The sequence below is a fragment of the Phoca vitulina genome, unplaced genomic scaffold (assembly GCF_004348235.1).
Source record: "Phoca vitulina isolate PV1807 unplaced genomic scaffold, GSC_HSeal_1.0 scaffold3, whole genome shotgun sequence".
Classification (NCBI taxonomy): domain Eukaryota; kingdom Metazoa; phylum Chordata; class Mammalia; order Carnivora; family Phocidae; genus Phoca; species Phoca vitulina.
Genome location: NW_022589706.1, coordinates 52,376,003 through 52,388,496, shown reverse-complemented (window position 1 = coordinate 52,388,496; position 12,494 = coordinate 52,376,003). Strand labels below are relative to the sequence as shown.

General features: G+C 39.7%; 1 protein-coding gene across 4 annotated transcripts in view; it reads left to right on the top strand.

The window, feature by feature from the left end:
- Positions 1–12,494, top strand: part of ADAMTS3 (ADAM metallopeptidase with thrombospondin type 1 motif 3) — a 252,350-nt gene that overhangs the window by 211,713 nt on the left and 28,143 nt on the right. For all 4 annotated transcript variants that reach the window (XM_032400522.1, XM_032400523.1, XM_032400525.1 and 1 more), the window contains 9 exons: positions 859–1,015; positions 1,784–1,889; positions 2,280–2,423; positions 3,065–3,197; positions 5,217–5,330; positions 7,347–7,492; positions 8,683–8,858; positions 10,094–10,227; positions 12,287–12,410. In XM_032400522.1, coding sequence (XP_032256413.1) covers positions 859–1,015; positions 1,784–1,889; positions 2,280–2,423; positions 3,065–3,197; positions 5,217–5,330; positions 7,347–7,492; positions 8,683–8,858; positions 10,094–10,227; positions 12,287–12,410 — 1,234 coding nt within the window. The remainder of the gene's footprint in view (positions 1–858; positions 1,016–1,783; positions 1,890–2,279; positions 2,424–3,064; positions 3,198–5,216; positions 5,331–7,346; positions 7,493–8,682; positions 8,859–10,093; positions 10,228–12,286; positions 12,411–12,494) is intronic.

The window sequence follows — 12,494 nt, the reverse complement described above, 5'->3', positions numbered from 1 at the left end:
TTTATTCAGAATGTAAACACTGATAATGATATTTGCTGAAATGTAACAAAACTCTCAGCCGGTCAGGCAAGTAGAGACTAATTTGGGGTTCCAAATTCCATTCCTTATTCTATCAGAACTATTCCGGGAAGTATGGATACTGGGTTCTTGAAGATGGGCCCTTTTCCCTCTGAACTTTTAACTCCTGATCATAATGTGGTAGTAGCAACATTCCAGGCAATGTCAATCCATTGCTTGTAACTTGCCAGATAAGAGTCTCTCTTCATTGCTCTGAGGTTAAAAAAAGGGGGGAGTTGCTTTCTTCAGTGTAAGGTTTATGTAATTTGACCACCTCCTGAAATGAAGATTTGACCAGCTTTGCCAGATCATTGAAGAATTTATGTTCTTCACATTTGTTGATCAATTCTGGGCCAATAAAAATAAAAAAAAAAATTTTAACTAAAGACCTTTCACTTTAACAACTCTGGATAAGTCTCACACTAGAATCTTTTCCTCTTTTTTTTTTTTTTTATTGTTTTTAATATCTATAAAACTAAGAAATCTGAGCTGAATTAGGAAATGGACTACTAGAATTCTTACCCCAATGATTAACATTGAGTTGCCCCATGATAGCAAATGTCAGAGTTACATGTTCCCATAAATGTGTCAGTCACCTTTCACACAGGTACCATTGATCTTGATTGACCTTCATGGGCATTTAGAATTCCCAAATAAGAGCAGATATATGCATAAGCCCTAAATAATATTATTGAACGTCTTTGAAATATTACACTCCCAAATGTTGACTTCAGAGCAAGTGATGAAAGGAAGCCTTTGGGAAAGTGTTATACACTTCTTCAATGCACTGTTTCCTCTTAGTCCATCAGCCTCATAGAAAGGGGAAACCCATCCAGGAGCTTGGAGAACGTGTGTCGCTGGGCTTGCCAACAACAAAAGTCTGATCCGAACCACTCTGAACACCACGATCATGCAATTTTCTTAACCAGGCAAGACTTTGGACCTGCTGGAATGCAAGGTATTTCTATTAATATGCAGAAGAAAAACTTAAGGGCATGACTTTTAAAAAATAATCCTAAATCAAGGAGTCTGTTCAAATGTTCAGCTCCCTTTCCACCATGCACCACTTTCCACCATGCCTTAGCCAGGCATACACTTTCTTTCTATTGCTTCCAGTGACTTCTGTGGAATTCACGATGTTAAATGCTACTTAAATGCTATAATATATTATACTTGCCTTTAAAATAATGACTGTGCATTTGGGGTGTGGAGGGGATGCTGTAAAATGCAGTGTGATTTCCACTAACTGCTCAGAAAGGGAAAGGAGATGCCATGAGAAATGATTGCTGCCAAAGAGCTTTCTTCCAAAGTCAGCTTCCATTTATCTAATAAATTCTGATGTAGACTTTGGAAAAAAAGTGGACTGATGAGTTCTTTTCAATGTTGATGGAATTTCTGGCTCCCTTTATCAGTACCATCATAGGAAGGGACCATTCACTAAAAACAGAAAGACAGGGCTTTGTTGGTGGGCAGAACAGAATAGTAACCCCAGGCAGTTCCTTCCCTTAGGGAAGGAGAAAACGCAGACCCAGTGAATCTCTTTAGAGACCATTACCTGTGTGTGGCTTTCCCAAGAGAATGTGGCACAATGCTAGCAGCGAAATAATACTGCCTCTGTTTCCTGAAAAGCTCTTTTTTTTTTTTTTTTTCTAGGCAAAGGTCCAGTAGTAGTTCTTAATGGGCTTTCTCATAAAATGAAAATAAAAGTAATTGTTATTCTCTACAGGATATGCTCCAGTCACAGGCATGTGTCATCCAGTGAGAAGCTGTACCCTGAATCATGAGGATGGTTTTTCATCTGCTTTTGTAGTAGCCCATGAGACTGGCCATGTGTAAGTCACTGTTGACAGCTATAAAGCCAAAAAAAAGGTCTTTTCTTTCCTGCTTCTCTCAGTATTGTTCACACTTTGGGCAGAGTACATGCCAGCATGCAGCTCTCATTCCTTGCCAAGTGTGAGGAGCTGAAAACAGGGAGGAGGTCACGCACTGAAACTAAATAAATGACTCTGGCTTGCAGAGATAACCCTGCGCTTTCCGTAGCTATGGGACAAGAAAGACATTTCTGTCAGATTATTCTCTATTTCACAGTCTCTGGGACTCCTCCGCAAAAGCCACGTTAATTTATAAAACGCATATTCCCCTGAATTTATTTCCAAGAGTGGAATCAAGCAAAATCCATGGCCCCTCTGATTCTTACCAGTGAGGTCTCACTTTTATTGTAGGCTGGGAATGGAGCACGACGGACAAGGCAACAGGTGTGGTGATGAGACCGCTATGGGGAGTGTCATGGCCCCCTTGGTGCAAGCAGCGTTTCATCGTTACCACTGGTCCCGGTGCAGTGGCCAAGAACTGAAGAGATACATCCAGTACGTCCCCTTCTGCGTGTCCTGAGAGCATTTATGTCGTAGCATAACACAGACGTGAAACTGTCTTTTAGGACCTCAATCTTAACCAAACTCCCAGTGAATGAGAATTGTTGCTCATGATAAACATTTTCTTATGACTCAGAGCTTTTGGCACAATGATCCCATAATGTAATCACAGTATTTTAAGCCGTAAGCCTAGAATTTAAGAGAATTTTTAACTGTGGTCTCCTTTCAGTAAACTCCTCATGGAATCTTTGACTGGTGGTCAAACTTGAGTTGGGGATGAGGAGAGAAAGGACGGTCATGTGACGCCTGCAGAGAGTGCTGCATATTCCCTGTAGGATAGGGGCCGGGATCTGTGCCACCATACTGTGTGGGGGTCCCGCGAGGGCCATGAATATAAGGCTGTCACAATTCTACTGTATTCCTGAGTCATGTTTGGCTTCTTTTGGGGGATGAATAAGGATGATGGGTCTTTTTCTGAATGGAAGTGAAACCAAAAACCTTAAAAGGTATGACTCTATGATCTTGCTATATGATTGGATGAAATTCCGGAGTCTGTAACCTAAGAATAGTTTTTCATTAGGATGTGTTAAAAAAAAATGAACATTTAACGACATGAAATATTTTCCTTTCTACAGTTCCTATGACTGTCTCCTTGATGACCCTTTTGAACATGATTGGCCCAAACTCCCAGAACTTCCTGGAATCAATTACTCTATGGATGAGCAATGTCGTTTTGACTTTGGGGTTGGTTATAAAATGTGCACTGCGGTATGTCACTCACAGTCAATTGAGATTTTTGCATCTTGAAATCTATTTGCATAGCTCCTGTTTGGTGAGCTTTATGGACTCACTGGTGCAAGCGGAACAGCATCTATCAATGACTTTGTGTTTGTTGTGTCACTATGTGCTGAAGCTAAGAGCTTCGAATGTATTATCTTATTTAATCCTTAGCAGACAAGATGGGAGCTGGTATATTTTTACTTTACACATGAAAAAGCCAAGATTTACAGAGATTAAGCGATTTGCTTAAGTCACGCGTCTGGTCAATAGGGGAGCTAGACATTGAAACTAAGATTGTCAGGCTCTAAAGCTTTATGCCCTGTTGCCCCCTTAGTTTTTGTGACCTTCAGAGATGACTTCTAAGCCTTTAGTTGGTTGCTTTTCATCAGTTTTTTGGCCAGGATTTCATGTAGCTGTGACCATAGGGAAGGGTCATCCTCGTATATTCTTATGGGAGAGTCCTATGGTATAGCGTGAAGGTCAGGAATATGGGTTTCAGGGTTTCATACTCAGGCTAGGTGGGTTGTCAGAATCTGGATCTCATACTTACTAAATGTATGAGTTTGAGCACTTTATTCAATCTCTCTTAGTTTCCTTGGGTGTAAAATAGGGATAATGATAGTATTTCTCTCATAGAATTGGGATCAGGATTAAATTTGATACCATAATCACAGTGCTTAGCACAATGCAGGCGCATGGTAAATGGGGTCCAGTGAAGCCAGTCCTCCATGTGGCTGTGCACATTAGGGCTGTGTTTCACTAAATTTCTACATTGAGCTTTAGTAGCTCATTAAAAAAAGGGGGGGGAGAGAAGAGCGGCTTTTTATATGTTGGAGCAAGCTTTATATGTTAGAGCAAAAAATTAAGTATTTCAAGATACTGAAAAGAAGTTGATCTGCTGTTTGAAATCTTCCATATAGAGCTGTCTACAGCCATTTGGTCTGTGTATAAGGTACATGCTGTCAGCGCCTCATTACCTGCATTAATGCTTTCAACCTGAGAATTCTAAAGCTTTGGCTCAATGTCATGGAAAAGTACAATTTCTGCATTAAGTAATAGGGATTAGAACAAAAAAAACCCAGGTCCAAAATGAGTACAATTTAAAAAAAATAAAAGCTATGACCATAAGGCTATATTCAGGTAATTAGTGCTGTAAGCGATAAATATGTGGATAAACTGGTATTTGTTTTTTTTTTTTCCAAATCTAGATAATGGTAAGATGTTTCTAGTTACAAAGAGATCAGACAAGTAAAGACCACACACAAATATGTGTGCTTCCACATCCATTTGGATATTATAATGTGGTGTTTTAGGAAAACAAAAACATTCTCACAAATAAGAATACTAAGACTCTAGTCTGACTGTTACTATCTCACTTATAATGTATAACCGTAACTAAAGCCTTACCTTATAACTTACAGTCTCAGTCATGGATTGTTTTGAGGATTAAATATATGGAAAGTACGTTATAAACTACATGAATATATTGAGATTTTGTTACACCTAGGACACCTCATCTCACGTAGCAAGACTTATAAATATTTTATGCTTTTAATCAGCTCAGTATTATTTATAATCTGGCCAGTTCATAACTACAAGGATAAAGAGAAGCAGTTTTGATAACTTGAGAGGGGCAAAAACATCTTAATAAGTTTTCATATTTAAAATGGTCATAATATTTACAAATTCTTTAAAATTCCCATATTGTCTGAAAACCATAAAATAGAAATGGTATGCAGAAATGTTGAAGTCAGCCAGAGAATCGCAGACAAATTATTTTTTCTCATTGATATTTTAGAAAAGCAGAATAAAAGTATTCTTTCCTTGGAATTAATTCTTAGGCAGTATTTTTTTTTTTCTTATCGTGCCACAACTATGACTGTTAATTTAAAATTAAAATACCCAAGGAACATGACATGAAGCAAGTGTCTAGAAGATACTCTCAGATATATGTTGGTATGACATGCCATCTCTATTTCATTGAGATCCTGATTCTCTCTCTTCCAGTTCCGAACATTTGACCCATGTAAACAGCTGTGGTGTAGCCATCCTGATAATCCCTACTTTTGTAAGACAAAAAAGGGACCCCCACTTGATGGGACTGAATGTGCTGCTGGAAAAGTGAGTATGTCTATTTATACAATGAAAATCTAATCTAGGTTTCATCATAATCATCCTTAGAAACCTGGAAAATTATGACCCTTGCTGTAGCCATTCTTATACCAACCGTGGTGTATGGGGTTTCATTATGATAATGCACTAGCATTGTTTCCTAGGGCTCTATGACAAATTACCACACACAACCTTGGTTCCTGAAAAAAACAGAAATGATATTCTCTTATAGTTCTAGGAGCCAGAAGTCCAAAATCAGTTTCACTGAGCCAGAATAGTTGTGTGGATCATACTCTCCCCAGAGGCTCTAGGAGAGGATCTCTTCTTGAGTCTTCCAGCTTCTGGGGGCTGCCTGCATTCCTTGATTTGTGGCTGCACCCTTCCAGTCTCTGCGTCCCTGACCACAATGTCCCTTTCTCTTCTGTGTGCAAATTTCCCTCTGCCCCTCTCTTATAGGAATACATGTGCTGTGCTGGCATTTAGAGCCCACCTGGATGATCCAGGATCACCTCTCCATCTCAAAATCCTTAACCAAATCACATCTGCAAAGACCATTTTCCAAATAAGGATATTTACAGATTTGGGGGATTAGGACCCACCATCTTTGAGACCACTGTTTGGCTATTCCTGATAGAATAGGAAGCAGCAGTTCAGCAGAATATCTGGGCCCCTGCTAATGGGATTTGATTTACTTGCTGGCGTCCCACTCCTTGTGAAAGTTGTCCAGAAATAAAGTCATGTGAATTTATACAGAAGATTTGGCCTTGCTCCTTGGGGAAAGATGCCCAGAGGTTTTAAATCTCAAATTGTGTAGTCAAGATTGAATGCTCAGAAAGTGGCCAGGGGCCAATCTATGCTACTCATAAGGGGAAAGATCACCAAACCCAAAACAAAGGCATGTTAAGAACTCAAGTTGAAGAGCCATGACTAGTTTGGAAATAAGATATTGTAGACAGGACTAAAAGTGGCAAGGAAGATTTATGTAGCTTTGAGTTCTTTTAAAGCCATTTAGAGCTCTACTTCAAATGTGTATGAACTGTATTTGCTCTGAGAATTACAAGCATAAAAATGATAATAATAATAATAAAAATAAAATCTGCCATTATGGGTGTTTAAACTTTGTTAGGTATTACGCTAAACATACTATATACAGTGTGTTGCTCTGGAAAAATTCTATGTTACAAACTTTTGACTAAAAAAACAAGAGCGACAATGAGTTGATTCATTTTTGCTTTATGAAAAATATATCCTGTAAATCAACTCTGAACATCCAATTTCTCTAAATATATTTGTGTTATGTTTAAATTTACCAAATCTGAGTATTAAGAAACATTTTTATTGTAGGTAGGACAAAAAAGGGAGTCAAAATGTTGAAAGGGAGAAGAACTAATACGTGTTGAGGACCTGCTCTGTCCTGGGTATTGTAAGCTCGGTGCCTCTGCACTGTCAAGGTTCACTAGTTCCCACTTCATTACATCCTGGGCAGTTGGTCTTGTCCTCTTCATGATCATTTCTGGGTCTCAATATTCCTCATCTAAAGATGTAAAGATAACAAATGACCTATCTATCTCTCAGAATCATTGTGATTGAAAATTTAGAAACATACCTAAGTGTTTTGAACACTGTATATGTTTAGATATGTTAATTAATTCCAAAGTAAAGGCGTATATTTTTTAAAAAACCCTGGTAATCTAGCTAATGAGGGATGAAGGGTAGAATAGTACCTACAATGCAAGTTGGGTCCTCAGATCATTCTTACTGGTTTTGTTTGATATTCACTATAAATGTATCATTTAAAAACTTGTCTGAGTAAGTGATTTTTTTTTCATTTTATACTTAAAAATGCAAGTCTAAATTATCCTCTATAGGGTACCTTATTGTTATAATTGAGCTGGGTTCATTTTAAATGCATTTTTACCTGGGGGGAGAAAAGGAATAAAGGCCTTTAACTGGTGGTAGTTGTGTAATAACTTGAGCTTTGGCTTAGGCATGATTTTCATAATTACCTTTTGTCATTTTCCTCAGTGGTGCTATAAGGGCCACTGCATGTGGAAGAATGCTAATCAACAAAAACAGGATGGCAACTGGGGATCCTGGACCAAATTTGGCTCCTGTTCCCGGACATGCGGAACTGGTGTCCGTTTCAGAACACGCCAGTGTAATAATCCCACGTGAGTAAACTCCTGTAATTCTAGTTATTTTTGGATAGACAGAAAACACTCCAGTATTCTGTTATTAATATTCTGTTTCACGAAGTACACGTCAAACACAAAACATGAAAACTAGGGGTTTAAGTGTCTATTTGGGATAAATCTCCATTCATCAATCTTGGGAAGAGTCGTCAATGGTGAAGATGAGGCTCAAGCGAAGATTAGAGATTTTGGAAGCCGTTGCTATTTAGAAGTCTTCAGGAGCTAGGCAGGGAAGGCCCGTCCCTGTGCTGGCCTGGGCCCCGACGCTGGGAGGGCCACTGCAGGAAGCCCAGGTGTGTCAGCCTGTCAGAGCCGGGAGCAGCTCCAGCCAGGGGCTCACTCCCTCCGGGGTTAGGAGAGCAACACAGCCGAGCAGGACCACAGAAAGATGGTGAAAGAAGACCAAGGAACTGGGCGAACAGCTCCGTCTTCACTCACTCAGACTAAATATAGTGAATCCCTCTTGCGTGCTCAGCAAAAACTTAGGACCTTCTTTCTGGTCTAGGGTTTACCATGTAAGAAAAGCGGCTTCTTCAGTCTCTGGCAGCAGGATGGTTCTGAGAAAGTTTTTCATAAAAAATATCAAATGTCACATACCTGTTTTCACGGGAAGAGATGCTGGTAGTATTAGTGGGAGTAATATAAACAATAAAAATTATCATAAGGGCAGCTAAAGTTCACTATGAGCCATGCTCTGTTGTAAGTATGTTAAATATGTTAACTTATGCAGTACTCTCCATGTTTCTCTAAGAAAGATGGGATTATTTTTCGCATTCTACATAGGAGAAAACTAAGACATAGAGCTGTGATCAAATGTCTTTGGGTTACATGTACATGTTTTATGCACGGGAGGAAATATAATTTTCCTTGGTCCATACATATGTTTTTTAAAATTTCTTTATATATTTCACTGTGCATTCAAAATATACTGTTTGAAATGCTGACTTAAGTTGAATTTTTGGTCCCCACTTCCCCACCCCGTCCAGACAAACACACATAGCGGGAGGATGGTGCTTTTGGAAAGGGATGGAAATTAGGAAGCATGAGTTCATTCCCTTTGTGCCCGCAGCTCAGCAGCTCTGGCTTTCTGCCTTCCAGCACTGTGTCTGCAAGCTTCAACTGCTGGCCCAGAGCCAAAGGGCCTTTTTCAATGTTGTCTTTTCTTTTAGGCCCATCAACGGTGGTCAGGATTGTCCTGGTGTTAATTTTGAGTACCAGCTTTGTAATACAGAAGAATGCCCAAAACACTTTGAGGACTTCAGAGCGCAGCAGTGCCAACAGCGTAACTCCCACTTCGAATTCCAGAATACCAAACACCACTGGTTGCCATACGAACATCCCGACTGTGAGTAGATGCTCGCTGTCTTTCCCGCTGTGTGGATGGGGACTCAGAGTGTAAGCCTTGTCAACACCAATCCCTGGGACTCTGGGTCCTTACTTGGTAAATTAGAAAACTTGGTGTTTATAGGGGTAAGTCCTGCTGGGTTTCCAAGAACAAGGCTAGCTTAGTCCTTTCTCTAGAGAGGTGAGGACTGTGGGCTAGTTCCTGGCCAACGGCATTCCCACTGTCACTGCTGAAAAGACCCGTGGAGACATGTTGTGTTTCCTCGTTTGACTGACATCCTTCTACTAGGAAACGCTCTGGAATACTGTGATCTTTCCTTTCCAAATAACCAAGGAAACACCACATTTCCTTTACAACTGAGAAACAAGAAGAAGATCATGACTTGAGAACAAAAGGCACATCATAACCTTTTACTTTTGTACCGTTACGCTAGTTATTAGAAAAGACACTTGGGGATTCCCTGTTAGCGTTTCACTTCATACCTCTGATTTTTTTTTTATTATGTTATGTTAATCACCATACATTACATCATTAGTTATTGATGTAGTGTTCCACGATTCACTGTTTGCATATAACACCCAGTGCTCCATGCAGAACGTGCCCTCTTTAATAGGAATGTCTCACCGTACTTCGTAGTTGGGTGGCTGAAACAAAATAGTGACCTGGTTACCATATGACTCAATACACTGCCGAGTTCAGTTTAAAAGCTGTTTTAAAGGAAAGATTGCATCCACATAGGAATTCCAAGTTGCAGTGCATTAAGAAGAAATGCATTATTTTTTATCTGTTTCGGTGAAGCGAGTCACGTAAATTATATTACATTTAACTAATGAGATCCTACATGAGGCATAAACCATACTAGGTCATCGGTTCAAACAAAAGAGAAACGCTTTTAATTCTCTAAATGTCACTAAAATGAAATTGGTTCTGAATTAAAGTTTATTGAAGAGCTGTGGTTAAATCCATGGTTGACGTCCAACCTGCTTTGCCTGGGACAGTCCTAGTCATTCCTATGCAATTATTAATTCAGCCACTTTTCACTCTCAGAAGTTTCACAGTTTAGATCAGTCGTAAGCCAAATACGTATCCTTTTCTGCTACTCTTTCTTTTATTTATTCATACAGTGTTTTGTTTTCAGGACATCGTGCGGAAACTCTATTTTAAAAATAAAATCACTGTAGTGTGCAAATATGTCACTTTATGTACATGGTCGATTTAATCCTCCATCTTTGCAGCCAAGAAAAGATGCCACCTTTACTGCCAATCCAGAGAGACTGGAGATGTGGTGTATATGAAACAGCTGGTGCTGGATGGAACGCACTGTTCTTACAAAGATCCATACAGCATATGTGTGCGGGGAGAGTGTGTGGTGAGTTCACATGGCATCCCTGGAAGCTTCCTATGCCATTGTGCAATTCTGCTTTGACTGTCGTTCACCTGCATGTTTTCAAAAGATCTTAACCCTGTCTTATCTGTAAAATCACATTAAAATGAGAATCTAGGACTAGCTGAGGAGACCTAAACCAAACGCGGTAGAAATTTTCACTTTTCACATCAATGTTTGGCTATTGGCAGAATCGAGATATAAATATGGTTTTGTCCTCTTCCAGCCAGATGCCTTTTCTAAATTACTCTGATCCCTCTGGCTGGGGGATACAATAGCTCAGGATGGATAGTGCCTTTTTTTGCTTTGAGTATTTTACTAGTAGTCATCCACTTTTCCACTACAGAGCTGTTTTCAAAAACGCAATGCTAAATGTATTTTATCTTTTATTTAAAAAATAATAGAAATTCTCTCTCTCCCTCTGTCTCTCCTGCTCTCTCTCTTACTTTCCAATTGATTCTAAGTTTAAACACTGAATTCTACCTCAGAACAAAAGAGGTGAAGATGCAAAAACCGGGTTTTGCCCCACTGAGACTCTTTTTTAAAAAACTGCAGTTGACTTTCTTGTTCGTGTTCCCAAGTTGAATTGATATGAAATCAGCCTTATTAACTGAACATGTTACTCCTGTTTCTTCTTCACTTCAGCACAACCAAAGTGTTGTAGGAATGAATCTCAAGAATGCAGAGACCTCACATTTGAAATGAATTTCCCCTGAAAGTAGAATCTGACTTTTGTCCATCTCTCACCCTCCCACAGTACATCAAACGTGTGGTCATCATTGTCTCTGCCCATTTTCATTCCAAACTTCTGAGTGCAGTGGCCTATCATGTCCCCTTACCCTGCACTGATTTCCATGAAGGGGCCTGCCCCAGTTCAGAAAACCTTCAGTGGTTCCCTGTTAAGTTCCTGTGAAAATGTAAACTCTGCCTGATATTCGAGGTCTTTCATGGCCTGTGCTTTGCAAATCTTTCACTGTTCTTCCCCTCTCGTACAGTACTAACTTTCCATTGGCTTAAACATGGCTTCAGTATTGCTCTCAGAACCCACTTTCCATGAGCATACAATTTCCATGGCTCTGTTTTTATCCTTCTGCATTCTTGAAATGCCTTTCAACAGGGCCTTATGAAAATATCCAGCACTTCATAAAGTTTTTTTTGTTTGTTGGTTGGTTTGGTTTGTTTTTAGTTTCAGAGGTAGAGTTTAGTGATTCATCAGTCTTATATAATACACAGTGCTCATTACATCATGTGTCCATCACCCAGTTACCCCATCCCCTCATCCCCCTCCCCTCCAGCAACCCTCAGCTTGCTTCCTAGAGTTAAGAGTCTCTTACGGTTTGTCTCCCTCTCTGATTTCGTCTTATGTTATTTTATTTATTTATTTATTTATTTAGTTAGTTAGTTTTAGATTTCATTTATTTGAGAGAGAGAGACAGAGATAATGAGAGAGAGAGCACAAGTGGGGAGGAGAGGGAGAAGCAGGCTCCCCACAGAGCAGGGACCCCGATGCAGGACTTGATCCCAGGACCCTGAGATCATGACCTGAGCCGAAGGCAGACGCTTAACTGACTGAGCCACCCAAGCGCCCCGTCTTATTTTATTTTTTGTAAAGTTTTGTTTTGCATCCCTAGCCAGCTTTTAAAGCTTATGCTAATGCCCAGCTCATCGTTTTATTACTCATCTTTCCAAATAGGAGAGCAACAGGGGAAAAACACTTTTTGTCTTTTTGTCTTCTCAGCATCAACGACAATATCTGTGCTTAATAAATGTTCGATGGGTCATGACTATGTGTGATGGGGTAAATATTTAATTAGACTGGGGGAATGTATCCTAGAGTAGATTTTAACCTAGAGTACAAGTCATCTGACTTCATAGTAGCTCTTCAAAAAGATAGAGGCATTAAAAAAATCAGAGCTTGAGTCAAGGTTTGGTCAGACTGTGTCACTGTGGGCTCACGGTAAAACAAATGGTTTGTCCTTGTCTAGGATGCTGACCTTCACTTGGCACATTGAAGTTAGTCACATTTAACATCTTCTCTTTCCAGAAAGTGGGCTGTGATAAAGAAATCGGTTCTACTAAGGTTGAGGATAAGTGTGGCGTCTGTGGAGGAGATAATTCTCATTGTCGAACCGTAAAGGGGACATTTACCAGAACTCCCAAGAAGCTTGGTAAGATGAGGTCTCTCATGAATTTGGTATCCTTCTCCATGATTTATACTTTTTGAGACTTCTTTTAGGAATGTAGCATTTTCC